This window comes from Gymnoscopelus braueri, assembly GCF_963280865.1.
Source record: "Gymnoscopelus braueri genome assembly, chromosome: 3".
Classification (NCBI taxonomy): Eukaryota; Metazoa; Chordata; class Actinopteri; order Myctophiformes; family Myctophidae; genus Gymnoscopelus; species Gymnoscopelus braueri.
In genome coordinates this window covers 44,682,758-44,703,507 of record NC_137612.1, presented here as the reverse complement: position 1 = coordinate 44,703,507, position 20,750 = coordinate 44,682,758, and the positions used below count along the sequence as shown (strand labels likewise).

The 20,750-nt window shown below is 43.9% G+C and overlaps 2 protein-coding genes and 1 pseudogene across 3 annotated transcripts in view; 2 read left to right on the top strand and 1 right to left on the bottom strand.

Annotated features, from left to right (window-relative positions):
* LOC308079209 (epoxide hydrolase 1-like) overlaps positions 1–20,750 on the bottom strand; it is a 526,014-nt gene that overhangs the window by 81,185 nt on the left and 424,079 nt on the right. The gene's annotated exons all lie outside the window — the stretch shown is intronic.
* LOC308081976 (very-long-chain 3-oxoacyl-CoA reductase-A-like) lies at positions 6,873–10,533 on the top strand (annotated as a pseudogene). The gene is made up of 4 exons: positions 6,873–7,022; positions 7,164–7,228; positions 7,548–7,595; positions 9,582–10,533. The product of its transcript is annotated as a very-long-chain 3-oxoacyl-CoA reductase-A-like (transcript).
* On the top strand, positions 15,797–16,729 carry LOC308081975 (very-long-chain 3-oxoacyl-CoA reductase-A-like; the record flags this gene model as incomplete). The annotated part of the gene is made up of 1 exon (XM_080423589.1): positions 15,797–16,729. The coding sequence occupies one exon, from the start codon at positions 15,797–15,799 to the stop codon at positions 16,727–16,729; it is 933 nt and encodes a 310-aa protein (XP_080279715.1).

Here is a 20,750-nt window from a genome sequence, read left to right as displayed (position 1 = left end):
TCATTTACAGGTTTAGAAAAGACGTCTAAAAAGGTGTCTCTGTAGACAGTCAGAAGACGTCCAGTATAGGTATGTAAATGTATAAAAAGGTGTCTCTGTAGACAGTCAGAAGACGTCCAGAATAGGTATGTAAATAACGTCTAAAAAGGGGTCTCTGTAGACAGTCAGAAGACGTCCAGAATAGGTATGTAAATGACGTCTAAAAAGGGGTCTCTGTAGACAGTCCGAAGACGTCCAGAATAGGTATGTAAATAACGTCTAAAAAGGGGTCTCTGTAGACAGCCTGAAGACGTCCAGAAATAACGTCATCTAAACGTATAAAAAGGACGTCTATAATGAGACTTGTATTGACGTCTGTCTAACGTCAGGAAAAGACGTCTTCTAGACGTTCTATAAAGACAACTTTTCAACGTATTATAATGACGTCTATCGAACGTCAAGAAAAGACGTCAAAAAACCTTTCAATCTGGACGTGTTTGGGGACGTCCTCTAGACGTTCTGTAAAGACGACTTTTCAACGTATTATAATGACGTCTATTGAACGCCCGGAAAAGACGTCAAAAAACCTTTCAATCTGGACGTGTTTGGAGACGTCTTCTAGACGTTCTGTAAAAACGTCTTTTCAACGTCTTAAAGACTACTTTCTGCTTACTGGGTATTGGGTTAGGGTATGGCCACTTGTATACACTATTGTCTGAAAAGGGCCCTTTTCTGACCCCTGACCTCACTGGACGGCCCGCCACTTTTTTCTACACCTTAGTGCCGCTTAGCGGAGAGTGTGGCTGTGTAGAGGGGGTTTCCCTGAACGCGTGCGTACCTCAGAAGTTCCGGCACTAAGCACCGTCTCCTGTCCAGTGTCCAATTTGTATAGGCTATGCACTCCTTTGAACAGCATCTATCAATTTAGATAAATAATTAATGTTTTAAATCCGTTTTTGTTACACAGAAACATAATATGTGATATATAGCTTCGTTTAAATGCTTAATTTATAGTTTTAATGTGCAAATGAACCGTTTTTCAATGGTTTTCAATGGTTTCTTTTTACTCTAGAGGGTACTCTTATTCTGAAGAGATCGTCCACCGGAAGTCTTATATTTGCTCCGTTATATTTGCTGACTGAACACTGCTCTACTGCTGCGGTGATCGTGGTCCTGGACCACAGACCCGGTACCACCAGGTCCCACTGGAGGTGGAATACATGGAGGCTCTGTTCCACTCGTACGGGGAGCGTAGAAGTCCCGCATGGTCCTCTGTAGCCATGGTACAAGCGTCATGTGAACCATGGCTACAGTCATGTTTCAGGGCTAGGTCCTCTGCTGTTGCGGCGGACCCCCGGACGGCTGTCGACCGCGCCGCTTAGAGCCGTTCCCTTTCTTTCCTTTTCCTGACATAACTACGCTCGCTAATAAAGTAAATGGTCCGTGTACGTTCTGGCAGTTCCACTTCTCTCCTCAGCTCTCGGCTGGAGTCGGCTCCGCCGTCTCCCGTCTCCCGCAAAGTCTGCACCTCTCGCCTCCCACGCTGAGGAGAGAAGTGGAACTGCCAGAACGTACACGGACCGTATATCTGTCTGTCTCTTATATGTCATCTAGCCATGGTTCACATGACGCTTGTATACAAGCGTCATGGTGCCGAGTCCCCCTGGTCTAAAGTTGTGTTCGATTTTTTCACATTGCCATCTCTCACATAAACATAAACGTTCAGATTTCAAATATAAAGTGCTTACCACCGAGCCACGGATGTTACAAGGCGATGCGGACCGCGATGAGTACCCGTATCTCCCGTATTGTTAAATAAAAAGCATTTTAATCCCATCGCCGGCCATTTTCTCCAAATTGTCTCCGATACTTTCAACCATGCGACACTAATGGTTGGGAGGTGTATTGCACTCTGATACATTACAAAACAAAAAAAATCAAAAAAAGAAAATGGCCGGCGATGGGATTAAAATGCTTTTTATTGAACAATACGGGAGATACGGGTACTCATCGCGGTCCGCATCGCCTTGTAACATCCGTGGCTCGGTGGTAAGCACTTTATATTTGAAATCTGAACGTTTATGTTTATGTGAGAGATGGCAATGTGAAAAAATCGAACACAACTTTAGACCAGGGGGACTCGGCACCATGACTGTCATGGTATGACAGTCATGTTTCAGGGCTAATATGTCATCATGATTTATGTGCATGGGGATCTCATCTTAAACAAGCTCAGTGCTTAATGAGTCTTCCAGTTTAGTAGACCTTGTATTGTGAATTTGTACTTCCATGTTCTCATGTCTTACTAAATAAAGTACATCAATCAAAAACCCGGAGAAGCTTCAAACCCCTGATAACACGTTGTAGCCCCATTTAGAACCTCTCCCTCCGCTATGTAGCTCCGAGATGAGGTCCTACGTGGCCCGGTGCCGTTTGAGCAGGACATTGTCGCACATTTTCCACTTTACCCCTTTCTGCACATCGTATCCAAAAAGTAAAGGTTTTCTAAAATGCTCACATATGTTTTAAGTTCCTGCTGACCACTGAAGTACAGTGAAGAGACCACTGAAGTACAGTGAAGAGACCACTGAAGTACAGTGGTCTCATACAGCTATAGATACAGTACAGTGGTCTCTAGATGCAGTACAGTGGTCTCATATAGCTATAGATACAGTACAGTGGTCTCTAGATGAAGTACAGTGGTCTCATACAGCTATAGATACAGTACAGTGATCTCATACAGCTATAGATACAGTAAAGTGGTCTCCTTTTTACAATAGGCGGAAATTACATATTTGTACTGCATGCAATAAACTGCATGATTCTTGCCCACAACTGCATGAGATTGGCATAAATGTGGCATTTATGTACAGGGGAGGCTTGTAGGTATACATGTAACCCATTTCAATTCACATATATTGAGGTGACAGCTCAAGGGACCATTTGGAAAATAGTGATGGCCGTTTTTCCTTCGCCAAAATGTTGTCTAACTTTGAATCCTTAGGTATTTAGCCCCCTTACCGACAAGGTAGTATGACAAGGTTGGTCCCATTGGAAACCTGAGGTTGTCTACAATCAAATGGTATCTCTATCTTTGGGCTACGTCTAAATTTGAGCGTGCCACAGTCTCCGAAAGACAGTCTCGCCGGCGTTTCAGCCAGCAATCCTGCAGGTCTCATAGGGGTAATAAAATAGCCTGGTTCCAGCCGAATCTGCCTTTGCAAAATCGCATCGCACTTTAGCCCTCGGCAGATTAGGTCTGGCCCCCCTCCATAGAGATTCCATTTCTCTCCCTCCGCAGTGGTGTGGAGCCAACCAGGGCCCAGTATCCAAATGTGGGCGGGCTTATCACCTTATTTGGAGCAATGACGTACAAGGAAGCACTGCTCTGATTAGTTCGTGAACAAGGAAGCACTGCTCTGATTGGTTTAGGTCTAACCAATAGAGTCCGTTTGCATTTTTTGTAACCGCCCCTTGGAAAAAAATCTATCGTTGATAGGGACCAGACTAATATCCACGCAGTGTGTCGTGTGATATTGTCTGGCCACGCGAGGCTAGTAATAAAACATTGGAAAAAAACACACTTTGGACCACTTTTTTTTCTTGGGATCATCAAAATCCCTATATTAGAGGTGTATCATGTACAAAAAATAAATACATTTATTGAAACACTCTTTATGATGGAAGAAACATTTGTACATTTTTGGCCAATGCACATTCCTGCATATTGTACAAATATCCAAACCTCACTTATAGGGGCGGTTTCACCGCCCAAAAATAAGAGGGTGCGCGTGGACCCCTCCTAGGGCCTCTACTAGTACAGAAGGCCTTCCAGACGTGAGAGGTGAACTGGGGACCTCTGTCTGAGACGATGTCAGAACATAAGCCATGCAAACGGAACACATTGTCCACCAGGAGGTCTGCAGTCTGTCTAGCAGAAGGAAGCTTAAAGATGGGGTGCCATGATATTTTTCAACCCTAAAACCTGATCATAAGGTATTATTATTATGTAAGGATTTTTTTCAAAAAAAAAAAAAGTGTACAGTAAGTGTTAAAATGGTGTTTTTATGTGGACACGCCTCCAGTTCATTAAGTATACCTGGTTCTCACCTTAGCACCTCCTCCACCACCTTAGCACCACCCACCTGTCCTAGTCCCTCCTCCTCCTCATGCCCACACCTGTTGTGTTATGATAATGAGGGGAAGGGTATGGCTTTGTGATGTCACTAAAGCGCTGTTTCTCTATTGGCACGTTTGACCCTCAAGGTTTCAGCCTCCAGGAAGAAACTCCAAATAGTCAGAGAAGACATAAAACACCATAAAAACACCACCGGTGGGCTTAATGAAGTTCTATCAACCTCATAGACACATGAAAAACAGAAAAAGTACAAAAATATGGCACCAGCTCTTTAAGCAGAGCAATGATCAATGATCAATGAGCAATGATCAATGATGGTGAATATAACTGTTTTACCTCCTGATGGTGGCAGGCCAGTGACAAAGTCCACAGCTATATGTGACCACGGACCATTCGGAACCGGCAGGGGTCGAAGAAGGCCAGAACTAGGTCTTGTGGAGGTCTTATTACGGGCACAAATAGAACAGGCAGAGATGAAGGACTGAGTGTCATCGACCATAGATGGCCACCAGAACCGCTGACGAAGGAAGGACAGTGACCGATTGATGCCTGGATGACATGTCAAATGGATAGAATGCCCCATTCAAGGACCTGGGAGCGCACAGCATCAGGGACGAACAGACAATTTTGAGGGCCGTTACCAGAGTCAGGCTGTTGAGTTTGAGCTCGCAGGACCCTCGACTCGATCTCCCAGGTGACGGCGGCGAGTAGCCTATACAGGTAGGTGGCACAATGGGTTCAGGATCGGTACCACTCTCCTCCACAGAGTATTGACCAGATAGAGCATCAGCTCTTGCATTCTGGGAACCTGGACGATAAGTGAGAGAAATATTTTATCTGCCAAAAAACAAAGCCCACCTTGCTTGCCATGATTTAAGTCGCTTTGCTGACTGAATGTATGACAAGTTCTTATGATCAGTCCATACAAAAGGGCTGGACAGCACCTTCCAGCCGATGGCGCCACTCCTCCAATGCCTCTTTAACTGCCAAAAGCTCCCTGTTGCCGACATCATAATTTCTTTCTGCAAAATCAAGCTTGCGTGAGAGAAAAGCCAGTAGGGGAGAGTTGAGACAGAACCGCCCCCAACCCAGGGTCAAAGGTGTCCACTTCCACAATGAGCTGCAGGTCTAGATCTGGATGGACAGGGGCAGAAACAAAACGGTCCTTAAGATCATCAAAAGCTGCTTCTGCTGCAGAATTCCAATGGAAGGGGATAGAGGTGGACGTGAGGGCTGTAAGTGGGACTGCAATAGTGCTGTAATTCCTAATGAACAATCTATAGAAATTGGCAAAACCAAGAAAACGTTGCAACTGTTTGCGCTTGTCCTGCTGTAGTGATGCGTTCCTTGAATTAAACATCTCAAAAACAAAAGAGCTCTGTTTTGACTTCCCCATCCCACCCAGAACACTGATATCTGTGGCCAGCCAGTGGAAATCGTACCCAGTTACAAATATCTTGGCACGATTATTGACAGCAAATTGAAATTTGATGTAAACACTGACATGCTGTGTAAGAAGGGCCAGCAACGCCTTTTCTGTCTAAGGAAATTGGCCAGATTTAATGTCGATAGAGACCTGATGAAATTGTTTTACAGTGCCTATGTACATTCTGTTATCTCCTTCTCTATCACCTGTTGGTATGGTAACCTCGCCATTAAGGATACAAATTCTCTTTGAAGTATAGTCAAAACCGCCTCAAAAATTACTGGCATCCAGTTGGAGAGCCTCGACCCCTTCTATAACAGACAACTGATCATGAAGGCCAGGTCCATCCGGCAAGATAGAGCCCACCCACTCGAACCAGAGTATAGCATGTTGCCATCTGGCCGTCGTCTGGGTGCCCCTGGTGTCAAAAATAACAGATGCAAGCACTCCTTTATTCCTGCTTCAATTCGTGCAATCAATGCTGCCAGTAACAGGTAAAAGATAATGTTACTGATGATGATGATGATGATGATGTAACAAGCACTTTATGACCGGCACTTTACTTTTCTGAATGTAGCCTTTGTTTTATCTCTTGCACTTTATCTCGTGCACTATGATGATGATGATGATGACGATGATGATGAAACAAGCACTTTAAGACCGGCACTTTATTCTCTGAATATAGCCTTCTGTTTTATCTCTGCACTTTATCTCGTGCACTATGATGACGATGATGATGATGACGATGATGAAACAAGCACTTTATGACCGGCACTTTATATTTCTGAATGTAGCCTTTTGTCTTATATCCTGCACTAGATGCGCCCAGACTTATGTTTTATGCTATGGTGTTTCATGTCTGTTGTTGTCCTGTTTGTCTGTATGTTTTAAACCACTACTCCGGCTGTAAACCTATTTGCCCTTTTGGGACACTAATAAAAACCTTGACCTTGACCTTGACCTTGTTATTGGGGTAATCATTAACCAAGGCCTGAAAAACAGCAGGTGCATTAGTCAATCCAAATGGCATTACCAAATATTCAAAGTGTCCAAGAGGAGTATTAAAATCTTCCATTCATCACCTTCCCGGATGCGCACAAGGTGGTAAGCGTTACGCAAATCTAGTTTGGTGAAAATGGTAGCTCCATCAAGGTGTGAAAAAGCACAACTGATTAAGGGCAGAGGATATTTGTTTTTAACAGTGATATTGTTCAGACCACGGTAATCTATGCAAGGTCTTAATGAGCCATCTTTTTTGGCAAAAAAAAAAAAACAGCATCCACCGGAGATGAAGAGGGTCGGAGGATTCCAGCCACCACATAGTCCCGGATGTATTTCTCCGTCGCTTCCCGCTCAGGCCGAGAAATATCATACAACCGACTGCTGGGTGAAAGCAGCATAGGACTGGCACACTGGAGACTGTTCCTCCCAAACAGCAGAGCCCCAGGTGAGAGCGGACCCCTTCAACAGGCCGAGCAGGTAACATATACGGGAACGATCTAAAGCATAGGTTTGTGGTTGCTGTTCAAAAACAAGAAAGCATTGCATTAGAAAAGCTTGACAAGCTCCTAGGTCCCCAGCATAACACTCTGGTGCGGGGACTGGCATTTCACGGGCCAGGAGAGCCTCAGGGGCAGCAGCAGCAGCGGCGGGAGCAGCAGCGGCCTGGGTGTTGAGGTGATCCCGTATGCCATTTACACTAACAGTAAGTGACTCCAAACGAGCAATAATCTGTGTCAAAGTCTGTTCATGTTGAGCAATCACAGTGTCTTGATTAGCAATGGCTTGAGAAATTGCCTCCATGTCTGCAGGGTTCAGATTGGCCAGATCATACTGTCATAAAGTTATTCAGATACTGTATGAGTGGAGCCGAATGCAGCAAGGTCACAGCAGTGAAAGCAGAGACAGACTTCCAGGTTTCCCGATTAATGCGTAAACATTAATGGAAGGTGGCTGCTGGCTGGTGTGTGGGATGTGACTTACTGTATTCCTGATCTCCCACAGTCCGTTCAGGTCCAGGAAACACCAGCCAGAGCATCTGTGCTGGCACAGGTAGGCCTACCTATGACATTGGAGCATTGGGTTTCTCTCTGAGGTTCCAAAATTATGATATAAACTTAATGACATGTTGGGAGATGTTGTAAGAGAATTACTATTACTCATTTTATATGACATTATATGCCACTCCCTATAGATGGGTTTCCGCGCGACGTCATCACAGAGCAGAGTGTGCAATCTGCGCATGCGCGGGGGAGAACGAACCGGAAGCGCCATTCACTCTATTGTTATTTTCGGGATTTAGATAGGCATAATGCTGCTATTATAGGCATAATAGGCATAATGCTGCTATTATATACAAACAGATCCAACTTCCGACAAATCATTTTTATTGAGTAAAGAAGATATTACAAACTGCATCATTTAATCTACTTTCATTAAACCTGGTGAAGACCATTTATTTTATGGGTAATAGGGTATAGGATATTTTTAGGGTAATAGCGCCCTCTACAGGCTCATCCCGCCACTGCGCACGCATCATCCTCTCATGTTTACAAACAGGAAACCCATCTATAGATTAAGAGGAAGACACTTAGCTTATAAATTACTGTCAAAGCTCTTTTTTAAATAGGTGAGTTGACTGATGAAGTAATTTTATGGTAATTATCTTATATTGTTAATGTTGTCTTGACTTGTATTATGTTGAGGATTAGCAATTGGGCTAGACGAGTGCTGTCCATGGTGCTGAATTGAATTGTGTGTGTGTGTGTGTGTGTGTGTGTGTGCGTGTGTGCGTGCGTGCGTGCGTGCGTGCGTGCGTGCGTGCGTGCGTGTGCGTGCGCGTGCGTGTGTGTGTCTTTTTCATTTTTTTAAATATATATCTTTTAAAATAATTATTAAAACATTTTAGGAAACCCATAAAAATGTGTCCGGTCCGCGACCCACAAATGTGTCCCGACCCACACTTTGGGAGCCACCATCAGCAGTATGGAAGCCTGTAAGTTAACTGTACAGTAAGTTAATTCTTTGCATGTGTTGCTGTAGTGTTGGTAATGGCTTAACTACAAACACACTGCCTCTGTGGAGACTGACACAGTGGCTCTGTGTGCTGCTTTGATCTGCTGGATATTGTATCCCTGTATAAACAAGAATAAATGACTTGACAGTCACATTATTAGCAGCTGCATGCTGTATTTTGTCTGTGTGTGTGTGTGTGTGTGTGTGTGTGTGTGTGTGTGTGTGTGTGTGTGTGTGTGTGTGTGTGTGTGTGTGTGTGTGTGTGCGTGTGCGTGATTTCCAGTCATAGGGAGGTGCATATTCGTAGAGGTGCTGTCACAATTTGTGATTTATTGACTGTTGAGATCTCTGACTCTGACCTGTAACTTTTGAGTTTGTTTATGTGCTCTCTCTCTCTCTCTCTCTCTCTCTCTCTCTCTCTCTCTCTCTCTCTCTCTCTCTCTCTCTCTCTCGTGTTTAAAACCCTTCTTATTTTGTTTAGTAGCCTATTTATTTTAAGTTTAGCTTCATTGTCCATTTTTCTGTTTCCCCATGTATTTTTGTCATGACTTTATGCTGCTACACATTCCCACATATAACAGTGTTGCATACATATTTGTGGACTGTATTCAAGCGGCATGTCCTGGTGATTTCACCTCAGGATATAACCATAAAGTAAGCAATACGCAACAATCAGCAGACACATTTCAGGAGACTATCATGGGCACACCACACCATCATAATTATTACCACACCATTGTGATGAAAAGAGTTGGCATATATAAACCTTCAAGTGGCCTTTAAGTACTATGATAATGGGTACGTCTGACGATGGGTACAGTACAATGGGTAATCTGACAACAGGTACAATGGGTATTGCATAACCATGCGTTCCCAATGGGCATCACCCTGGTAATTCCTCAGATCTCCGTATGCCTGTATGTATGTCTTGTTCATCTGTTTATGTTAAATATGCCCAAATATGGAGTATCACACTTTCCCAAATATGACGATGACTGACGTAATAGTCTCATTCTTTCTCAGACCTTTAAATGTCATCTCTCCACACACCCCAATCAACACTATGCTTTTTGCCATGCCATTGCTTAATATTCAGACCATACTGCTTAAGGTAGAAAAGCCTCTCTTCTGGGTCGGAGCTTTCAGCATGTCCTCCCTGGGATCATGGCTGATATACAAATCCATCTCAGGCTTCAGGATTTGGGTCTTGGGTAACGGGCAGCTTCTCACCCCAAAGGTGGGAAAATGGGCAGTTGTAACTGGTGCCACAGCTGGAATCGGACAATCTTACACAGAGGAGCTGGCGCGTCGAGGATTTGCCATCGTGCTGATCAGTCTCTCCCAGGAAGAGTTGGATTATGTGGCCAAGGCACTGAAAGAACAGTTCAAAGTTGAGACAAAGACCATCGCTGTAGACTTTGGCAGGACAGACATCTACCTCAAAATTGAAGCTGGGCTGGCTGGCTTGGAGATCGGTGTTTTAGTCAACAATGTTGGTGTGTGCTACCCATGTGCTGCGTACTATCACAACATTCCAGATTTGGACAGTTGACGTTCAAACATGATGAACGTCAACATGGCCTCAGTGTGCCAGATGACACGCTTAGTGCTTCCCAGAATGATAGAGAGGTCCAAAGGAATCATTCTCAACATGTCCTCTGCCACTGCCATGGACCCATTCCCTCTGTTGACTGTCTACTCTGCTACAAAAGCCTTTGTGGATTTTTTCTCTCGCGGTCTGCACGAGGAGTACAGGGATCGGGGCATAATTATCCAGAGCGTTCTTCCTTTCGGTGTGGTCACTAAGATGGCCGGTATCAGGAAGCCCACCCTGGACATGCCCACCCCGGAACGGTACGTAGCGGCTCAGCTGGCCACCGTGGGTCTGCAGAGCCAGACCAACGGATACCTCCCTCATGCTTTGATGGGCTGGGTGTCTGATTCCCAGCCGCATCGTCATGCGTTTTCAGTTTAGGCATTTAGCAGACGCTTTTAATCCAGAGTTCATACCTGGTATCCAAGTTTCTCAGTCTCCAGCGCACCAGCTACCTCAACAAAATGACAGAGCACAGGAGGCTGAAGGTCTGAAGACAGAATGAGAGACTAGTCAATTAGCTATCAAAACCACTATCCGACATCAATGTTGATTTAACAAGACCAGGAGACCTGGTTCTGCCAGACCCAGACTTCACATGACGTGTCAGCCTGTGTCTATGCCCATGTATGGACGAAAGGGGGACAGACTTTTATGGCTGGGGCCTAAGGACAAAGTGACTAAAACCATTTTTTTGCCCATGTATGGAGAAAACAGGTACAAAACATGCCCATGTATGGACGAAAGGGGGACAGACTTTTTTGGGGGACAGATTTTTTTTTGGCTGGGGCCAGAGGACAAAGTGACCATGCCCATGTATGGACGAAACAGGTACAAAGCCTCATGTAAGCCCGACCCCTTGGGTCTGGCAAAAAAAGATCCAATTGTGTGTAACCTTTGGATCAGTATGGCTCCAATGTGGATCTCCAGACATCGTGGATCTCAGACTTCATGTGACCGGTCTGTTTCAGTCATCTTTTTGCCAGACCCAGGGGGTCGGGCCTACATGAGGCTTTGTCTGTCCCCCTCTCCAAACGTTTTCGTCCATACATGGGCATAAAAGAGGTCTGTCTTCTGTCCTCTTTTTGATTGGCCAAGCTTAGCGTGACATAGTGCTCTGATCTTTCAACCACTAGGGGTCTGGCAGTACCAGGTCTCCTGGTTCCCTTGTTTTCATGTCAAGGACCCGCAAACTGATACGTATTTGGCTGCGGACCCCCATCTGAAAATGTTTTGTGCCAGGAACCCCCAGAAGAGAAGATCTGTGTAAAAAGAAAAATCCAAAGTTTTAAATAAAAAATGTTTTAAACATTTTGAATAATTTTGTGCATCTGCTATTTTTGATAACATTTGAAAAATATTTTCAAAAATAGCAGATGTACAAGCTCGCAGTGAGCTTGTAGATCTGTTATTTTTGCCAACATATAAATGGATAAAGTGGTTAAAATGATTGTTATGCTAAATTAACTACTTTTGCTGGGGACCCCCTGGCAAAAGAAACACATAAACAGCAGTCATATTCTGACACCAGTCCACAAAAGTGGTTAACATACAAGACAAGTTCTTGTCTATTCAAATCCTGAATGAAAACCTGCTGCCAACAAATCAACATTTGATAGGGCTGGGCAATATGGATAAAACCTTCTTTTTTTTGGGACAAAATACTTCAACAAGATACTGTAACAATGTTGTAAATATATCCCCCCCCCCCCCCCCTGCCAAAGATTAAACAGTGAAAATAGCATATATCCAAAATCAAAACAGTCCACATGACATTGTTGGTTTATAGATTTGCTATTTTTGCTACAATTCTTTTTTTGTAAAAAATACAAAAAATGCAAAAAATACAGTTTAAGGAATTAAAACCATATCACATAATATCGATATAGTGCCGATATATTACCCAGCTCTAACACAGTAGTTCTCAACCTGTGGGTCGCGACCTCGAGGGGGGGGTATTGGTAAAATAGCTGATCTGATAACGCAACAACACCGTCATATGGCGAAGCACAAATCAAATATTATTTTGTTAACTATAAAAACAGGAACAGATTGCAAGTCACAAGGTAAGGTGTAATTATCAGTTGGGTGCATGTAGCCTATCTTCAAACATGCTTGTGACGTTAATTATAATATGTCCGATTAATTTATTCTTTGGCCGGTAAAATATAATCCTGTCGGTCAAGGTGGCCGGCCCAAAAATTGTGGAAACCTTGATCCGGTAGGAGACTCAAAGTTGATTCTTTGAGTCTCCTACCGGAGCCGCCGCCGCCGCCGCCGCCGCCGCCGCCGCCATCAAATTATTGGTTTAGGAATGTGACAAAAACTAAAAAATCTCCATGAATTCAAGTCTCCATGGGGTGAGTAATCGATAGGAAAAAAAACATTTTGGGGGTAAACTATCCCTTTAACTCGGAGAGTTGACAGTTTGGTCCCTGCATCCCAAACCACCCCATCCCAGAGAGCAGGAACATGGATGTGTTTGTATTCATGAGCGCTTGAACATTCACAGCTTTTCCATCGGATCTGCTGAGACACAGATGAAGCGAACTGACAGAACCTGAACCAGGAAGTAATCCTCTGGGCTATCAGCTATGTCGAGTAGAACAGAGACAGAGAGATGGAGAGAGAGGAGGGGAGAGAGAGGGATAGAGGGAGAGGGAGTGTGGGAGAGATTACAGAGAGATTCCCAGATTACAAACACCCAAAAAAGACTGACTGAGAATAAAAAATCACACCCAGTGTGAAGTGGGCGGTGTGGTCACAGTGGTCATCACAGTGATGGAAGTTCACTTAAAGAAAACTAATATTGTGGACTAACCATTGTACACCCCTAACTTTAAAAAAAATATAAATGTGGTTTTTTTAAGTGCATAGTCCTATTTATAGGGCTATGCACATGTGTCATGTTTCACTAGCCAATCACAGTCCTGAATAGACTGTGATTGGCCAATCACGGTGCAGGGTTAGGGGGGTACACTGGTGGCCAATCACAGCGCAGGGTTGGGGGGGTGCAATTTCCAAACCTCACATATAGGGGCGGTTTCACCGCCCAAAAACTCACATATCTGCTGGGTGAAGTATAGAAATATGCAAACACAGCTGCAATATTAGTGAGTTGTTGTGACAAGAAAGGGATTTCAATGGAATACAAGCACACAAAGACTGTCATCCTCTATTCCTGCATCATCTGCAGCATGCTGACCTCGATACCTGTAGATACATTCAAGAGAGCAGATACCTTTAACCACTTGAACCCCAGAATCCATATTCCGAGGGGAACAATAGCCAAAAATAGCAGATCTACAACCTCACAACGCAACGTGTCGGCTGTTTTTGGCAAAGAGATTTGGTGTAGAGTAGATGGAAAAAGCAGTCCAAGTACAGAACTCAGGTCCAGTTTATTAAGTCTCGAGGGTTTAAGAGGTTAAATGTAATTGCTAAACTGTTGCTATTGTGTGTGTGTGTGTGTGTGTGTGTGTGTGTGTGTGTGTGTGTGTGTGTGTGTGTGTGTGTGTGTGTGTGTCTTTTATCCCTGTATAAAAAAGGCATGTTGCTGGGTCAGTGCACACATGGCCTGTTGCTGTCCATCAGCAGTGGTGCTGAACCATTCATTAATAAGTGACATGTAATGTCCTTGGTTTGTCCATTGTAGCCTATAGAGCGTGCCAATGCGGGGGGGGGGGGGGGGCATAGTAGCGCAGACATGTTTCTTTTGGGCAATGTTAAGTCTGATTGATTGATTGATTGATTGATTGATGTACTTTTATTTAGTAAGACATGAGAATCACAGTACATGGAAGTACAAATTCACAATACAAGGTCTACTAAACTGGAAGACTCATTAAGCACTTGGCTTGTTTAAGATGAGAACCCCATGCACACAAATCATGATGATAAGAGACAGACAGATATACACACTACTATACAGAATGTCATACAATCAGCTTTCAGGTTACTGGTATGAAGAGAGAAAAAAATCACACCCAGTGTGAAGTGGGCGGTGTGGTCATCACAGTGGTCATCACAGTGATGGAAGCTCACTTAAAAAAATGTGCATAGTCCTATTTATAGGTTATTAATGTCATCATGTGTCTCACTAGCCAATCACAGTGCTGAATAAAGTCAGCCAATAGAGTCCACCAATCACAGTACAGCTAGGGGTGTACTAATGTAGAGGGGTGTACTATTATGGGCCAATCACAGTGCAGGAAAGGGTGTACTAATGAGGTGTCCCAACCCCACTTATAGGGGCGGCTACACCGCCCAAAAATATATACAAAAGAAGAAAATGAAAGAGGGGGGAGGGGGTAGGGGGGGGTAGGTTAAGACTTAGACAGGGGCCATTTTTGAATTGCAGCCTCCTGAAGGTGTATCTTTAGGGCAGTTTTGCAGTGCATATCAATGTTTGTTTTCACTTTATTGACCATTCTAGAAACAAAAGTCTGTTTTTTATAATTCAATAGATGATTGCAATAGTGTGACTCGTGTCAATGACTCGTTCAGTGTGTCAGGGCCTTAACCCCAACCTGCATTTTATTTGAATTGTAAGCCTATATCTAAAAATCTTTTTTAACCATAAAACAACCATTTCTGTTGTGAGAAGGTACGCATGCACACGCACGCACGCACGCACGCAGGCTCTGTGTGCTGCTTTGATCTGCTGGATATTGTATCCCTGTATAAACAAGAATAAATGACTTGACAGTCATATTATTAGCAGCTGCATGCTGTATTTTGTCTGTGTGTGTGTGTGTGTGTGTGTGTGTGTGTGTGTGTGCGTGTGCGTGTGCGTGTGCGTGTGCGTGATTTCCAGTCATATGGAGGTGCATATTCGTAGAGGTGCTGTCACAATTTGTGATTTATTGACTGTTGAGATCTCTGACTCTGACCTGTAATTTTTGAGTTTATTTATGTGTTTATGTGTTTTCTCTCTCTCTCTCTCTCTCTCTCTCTCTCTCTCTCTCTCTCTCTCTCTCTCTCTCTCTCTCTCTCTCTCTCTCTCTCGTGTTTAAAACCCTTCTTATTTTGTTTAGTAGCCTATTTATTTTAAGTTTAGCTTCATTGTCCATTTTTCTGTTTCCCCATGTATTTTTGTCAAGACTTTATGCTGCTACACATTCCCACATATAACAGTGTTGCATACATATTTGTGGACTGTATTCAAGCGGCATGTCCTGGTGATACTCACCTCAGGATATAACCATAAAGTAAGCAATACGCGACAATCAGCAGACAAATTTCAGGAGACTATCATGGGCACACCACACCATCATAATTATTACCACACCATTGTGACGAAAAGAGTTGGCATATATAAACCTTCAAGTGGCCTTTAAGTACTATGATAATGGGTACTACACTAAGTAATCTGACAACGGGTACTCAGACGATGGGTACAGTACAATGGGTAATCTGACAACAGGTACAATGGGTATTGCATAACCATGCGTTCCCAATGGGCATCACCCTGGTAATTCCTCAGATCTCCGTATGCCTGTATGTATGTCTTGTTCATCTGTTTATGTTAAATATGCCCAAATATGGAGTATCACACTTTCCCAAATATGACGATGACTGACGTAATAGTCCCATTCTTTCTCAGACCTTTAAATGTCATCTCTCCACACACCCAATCAACACTATGCTTTTTGCCATGCCATTGCTTAATATTCAGACCATACTGCTTAAGGTAGACAAGCCTCTCTTCTGGGTCGGAGCTTTCAGCATGTCCTCCCTGGGATCATGGCTGATATACAAATCCATCTCAGGCTTTAGGATTTGGGTCTTGGGTAACGGGCAGCTTCTCACCCCAAAGGTGGGAAAATGGGCAGTTGTAACTGGTGCCACAGCTGGAATCGGAAAATCTTACACAGAGGAGCTGGCGCGTCGAGGATTTGCCATCGTGCTGATCAGCCTCTCCCAGGAGGAGTTGGATTATGTGGCCAAGGCACTGAAAGAACAGTTCAAAGTTGAGACAAAGACCATAGCTGTAGACTTTGGCAGGACAGACATCTACCTCAAAATTGAAGCTGGGCTGGCTGGCTTGGAGATCGGCGTTTTAGTCAACAATGTTGGTGTGTGCTACCCATGTGCTGCGTACTATCACAACATTCCAGATTTGGACAGTTTCATCACAAACATGATGAACGTCAACATGGCCTCAGTGTGCCAGATGACACGCTTAGTGCTTCCCAGAATGATAGAGAGGTCCAAAGGAATCATTCTCAACATGTCCTCTGCCACTGCCATGGACCCATTCCCTCTGTTGACTGTCTACTCTGCTACAAAAGCCTTTGTGGATTTTTTCTCTCGCGGTCTGCACGAGGAGTACAGGGATCGGGGCATAATTATCCAGAGCATTCTTCCTTTCGGTGTGGTCACTAAGATGACCGGTATCAGGAAGCCCACCCTGGACATGCCCACCCCGAAACGGTACGTAGCGGCCCAGCTGGCCACCGTGGGTCTGCAGAGCCAGACCAACGGATACTTCCCTCATGCTTTGATGGGCTGGGTGTCCACTTGGCTGATTCCCAGCAGCATCGTCATGCGTTTAGCAGACGCTCTTAATCCATAGTTCATACCTGGTAGCCAAGTTTCTCAGTCTCCAGCGCACCAGCTACCTCAACAAAATGACAGAGCACAGGAGGCTGAAGGTCTGAAGACAGAATGAGAGACTAGTCAATTAGCTATCAAAACCACTATCCGACATCAATGTTGATTTAAAAAAAGATCCAATTGTGTGTAACCTTTGGATCAGTATGGCTCCAATGTGGATCTCCAGACATCGTGGATCTCAGACTTCATGTGACCGGTCTGTTTCAGTCATCTTTTTTTCATGTCAAGGACCCGCAAACTGATACGTATTTGGCTGCGGACCCCCATCTGAAAATGTTTTGTGCCAGGAACCCCCAGAAGAGAAGATCTGTGTAAAAAAGAAAAATCCAAACTTTTAAATAAAAAATGTTTTAAACATTTTGAATAATTTTGTGCATCTGCTATTTTTGATAACATTTGAAAAATATTTTCAAAAATAGCAGATGTACAAGCTCGCAGTGAGCTTGTAGATCTGTTATTTTTGCCAACATATAAATGGATAAAGTGGTTAAAATGATTGTTATGCTAAATTAACTACTTTTGCTGGGGACCCCGTGGCAAAAGAAACACATAAACAGCAGTCATATTCTGACACCAGTCCACAAAAGTGGTTAACATACAAGACAAGTTCTTGTCTATTCAAATCCTGAATGAAAAACTGCTGCCAACAAATCAACATTTGATAGGGCTGGGCAATATGGATAAAACCTTCTTTTTTTTGGACAAAATACTTCAACAAGATACTGTAACAATGTTGTAACTATACCACCCCCCCCCCCCCCCCCCACCCTGCCAAAGATTAAACAGTGAAAATAGCATATATCCAAAATCAAAACAGGCCACATGACATTGTGGGTTTGTAGATTTGCTTTTTTTGCTACAATTATTTTTTTAATGCAAAAAATACAGTTTAAGGAATTAAAACCATATCACATAATATCGATATAGTGCCGATATATTACCCAGCTCTAACACAGTAGTTCTCAACCTGTGGGTCGCGACCTCGAGGGGCGGAGGGGGGTATTGGGAAAATAGCTGATCTACAACGATCTGATCTATAACGCAACAACACCGTCATATGGCGAAGCACAAATCAAATATTATTTTGTTAACTTTAAAAACAGGAACAGATTGTAAGTAACAAGGTAAGATGTAATTATCAGTTGGGTGCATGTAGCCTCTTCAAACATGCTTGTGACGTTAATTATAATATGTCCGATTCATTTATTCTTTGGCCGGTAAAATATAATCCTGTCGGTCAAGGTGGCCGACCCAAAAATTGTGGAAACCTTGAGGTAGGAGACTCAAAGTTGACTCTTTGAGTCTCCTACCGGAGCCGCCGCCGCCGCCGCCGCCATCAAATTATTGGTTTAGGAATGTGACAAAAACTAAAAAATCTCCATGAATTCAAGTCTCCATGGGGTGAGTAATCGATAGGAAAAAAAACTTTTTGGGGGTAAACTATCCCTTTAACTCGGAGAGTTGACAGTTTGGTCCCTGCATCCCAAACCACCCCATCCCAGAGAGCAGGAACATGGATGTGTTTGTATTCATGAGCGCTTGAACATTCACAACTTTTCCATCGGATCTGCTGAGACACAGATGAAGCGAACTGACAGAACCTGAACCAGGAAGTACTCCTCTGGGCTATCAGCTATGTCGAGTAGAACAGAGACAGAGAGATGGAGAGAGAGGAGGGGAGAGAGAGGGATAGAGGGAGAGGGAGTGTGGGAGAGATTACAGAGAGATTCCCAGATTACAAACACCCAAAAAAGACTGACTGAGAATAAAAAACTCACATATCTGCTGGGTGAAGTATAGAAATATACAAACACAGCTGCAAGATTAGTGAGTTGTTGTGACAAGAAAGGGATTTCAATGGAATACAAGCACACAAAGACTGTCATCCTCTATTCCTGCATCATCTGCACCATGCTGACCTCGATACCTGTAGATACATTCAAGAGAGCAGATACCTTTAACCACTTGAACCCCAGAATCCATATTCCGAGGGGAACATTAGCCAAAAATAGCAGATCTACAACCTCACAACGCAACGTGACGGCTGTTTTTGGCAAAGAGATTTGGTGTAGAGTAGATGGAAAAAGCAGTCCAAGTACAGAACTCAGGTCCAGTTTACTAAGTCTCGAGGGTTTAAGTGGTTAAATGTAATTGCTAAACTGTTGCTATTTGTGTGTGTGTGTGTGTGTGTGTGTGTGTGTGTGTGTGTGTGTGTGTGTGTGTGTGTGTGTGTGTGTGTGTGTGTGTGTGTGTGTGTGTGCGTGTGTGTCTTTTATCCCTGTATAAAAAAGGCATGTTGCTGGGTCAGTGCACACATGGCTTGTTGCTGTCCATCAGCAGTGGTGCTGAACCATTCGCTAATAAGTGACATTTGATGTCCTTGGTTTGTCTTTGTAGCCTATAGAGCGCGCCAACGCGTCGTCACCACGGGGGGGGGGGGGGGGGGGGGGGGGCGTGGCATAGTAGCGCAGACATGTTTCTTTTGGGCAATGTTAAGTCAACCTGGTTTATACCCCTCAAAGATGTCCGCTGCTACCAAAAGACACTTGTTGACGCCCCCTTCAGGATTTTTGGCACGCTCTATAGAGACTATAGCAATCTGTTTTCTCTTGTGTGTCCTTCAGAACATGCTTGATTTGCGGTTCGCTTGTCTCAGTAAGTGACAATTTGTGTGTTTATTTTGGTATCGCCCCCTCTGTGTATTTGTGCGTCGGCGGTTTGGCAAAACTCACACACAATACTGTATTTCAAGTTGTCTAACTGTGCATAGATTATTTAATATTAACAATAATACATTCTATTTATAAACTAGAAAAAGTGCTCCTCGGAGCACAGGTCTCCGCCAGGTCAGGTAGGTTATTGTGGCCTCCTGGTGGCGCTATAATAGGCCAAAGTGAAAAGGGTGCCATTTCTTCTTAGGCCTTGCACGGCAATCGGACACTGCATTCATGATTTGAAGCATTTTGTTCAAAAATTTGTTTTGCTAAATTAGACCTGCTGGTGGCGCTATAACAGGCCAATGTTAAAAGGGTGGCATTTGCTCCTCAACATAGTGTGAATGTGCGTCCAAAGTTTGACCGCAATCGGATGCTGCGTTCATGATTTGCGGCATTTTGTTCAAAACAAGGCACTACTGCAAACTTTAGATGTCAATCTTAGCCAATCAGGATGGAATATGAAAAATCAAACACATCCGTCTTGATCACATGACTGTAGAGATCATGTGTACCGATTTGCGTGACATTTCGATAAAATCGGAAGGAGTAATATAAAAAAATGTGTTTTACATAAGTCGGCCTCCTGGTGGCGCTATAAAAGGCAATGTAAAAAATTCAGGGCAAAGGTTTTTCCTTGACCTCTAGGGAGTGCGCTTACAAAGTTTTACACAGATCGGTGCAGTTATAGGTCAAAACACAAATCGGTCTGTTATAGCGCCACCATGAGGCTGATTCAAGTGGTATTTCTTCCTCGGCCTAGTGGGAATGTGCGTGTGAAATCTCACGGAAATCGCAAGCTGCGTTCATGATTTGAGGCATTTTGTTGAAAACGGAGCAATCCTGCAAACTTTGGAAGCCAACCTTAGCCAATCAGGATGAAATATGGAAAATTGGACAGATCCGTGTTGATCACATGACTATAGAGATACTGTGTACTGATTTGCGTGATGTTTGGATAAAATCTGTAGGAGTACTGTCAACAAATGTGTTTTGCAAAAAGCGGCCTCCTGGTGGCGCTATAAAAGGCTAATTTGAAAAATTTGGGGCAGAGGTTCTGCTCTGACATCCAGGGAGTGTGTGTGCACAGTTTCGCTGCGATCAAGCCAACGGTGCCGGAGATTAGCTGTACACAAAAGGACAGAATGACGGACACACGGACACACGGACGGACACACACACACACACACACGGACGGACGGACAGGGGGCAAAACATACTCTCTCGCCATGCCTTTCGGCCTGGCGGAGACAATAACTTTACATT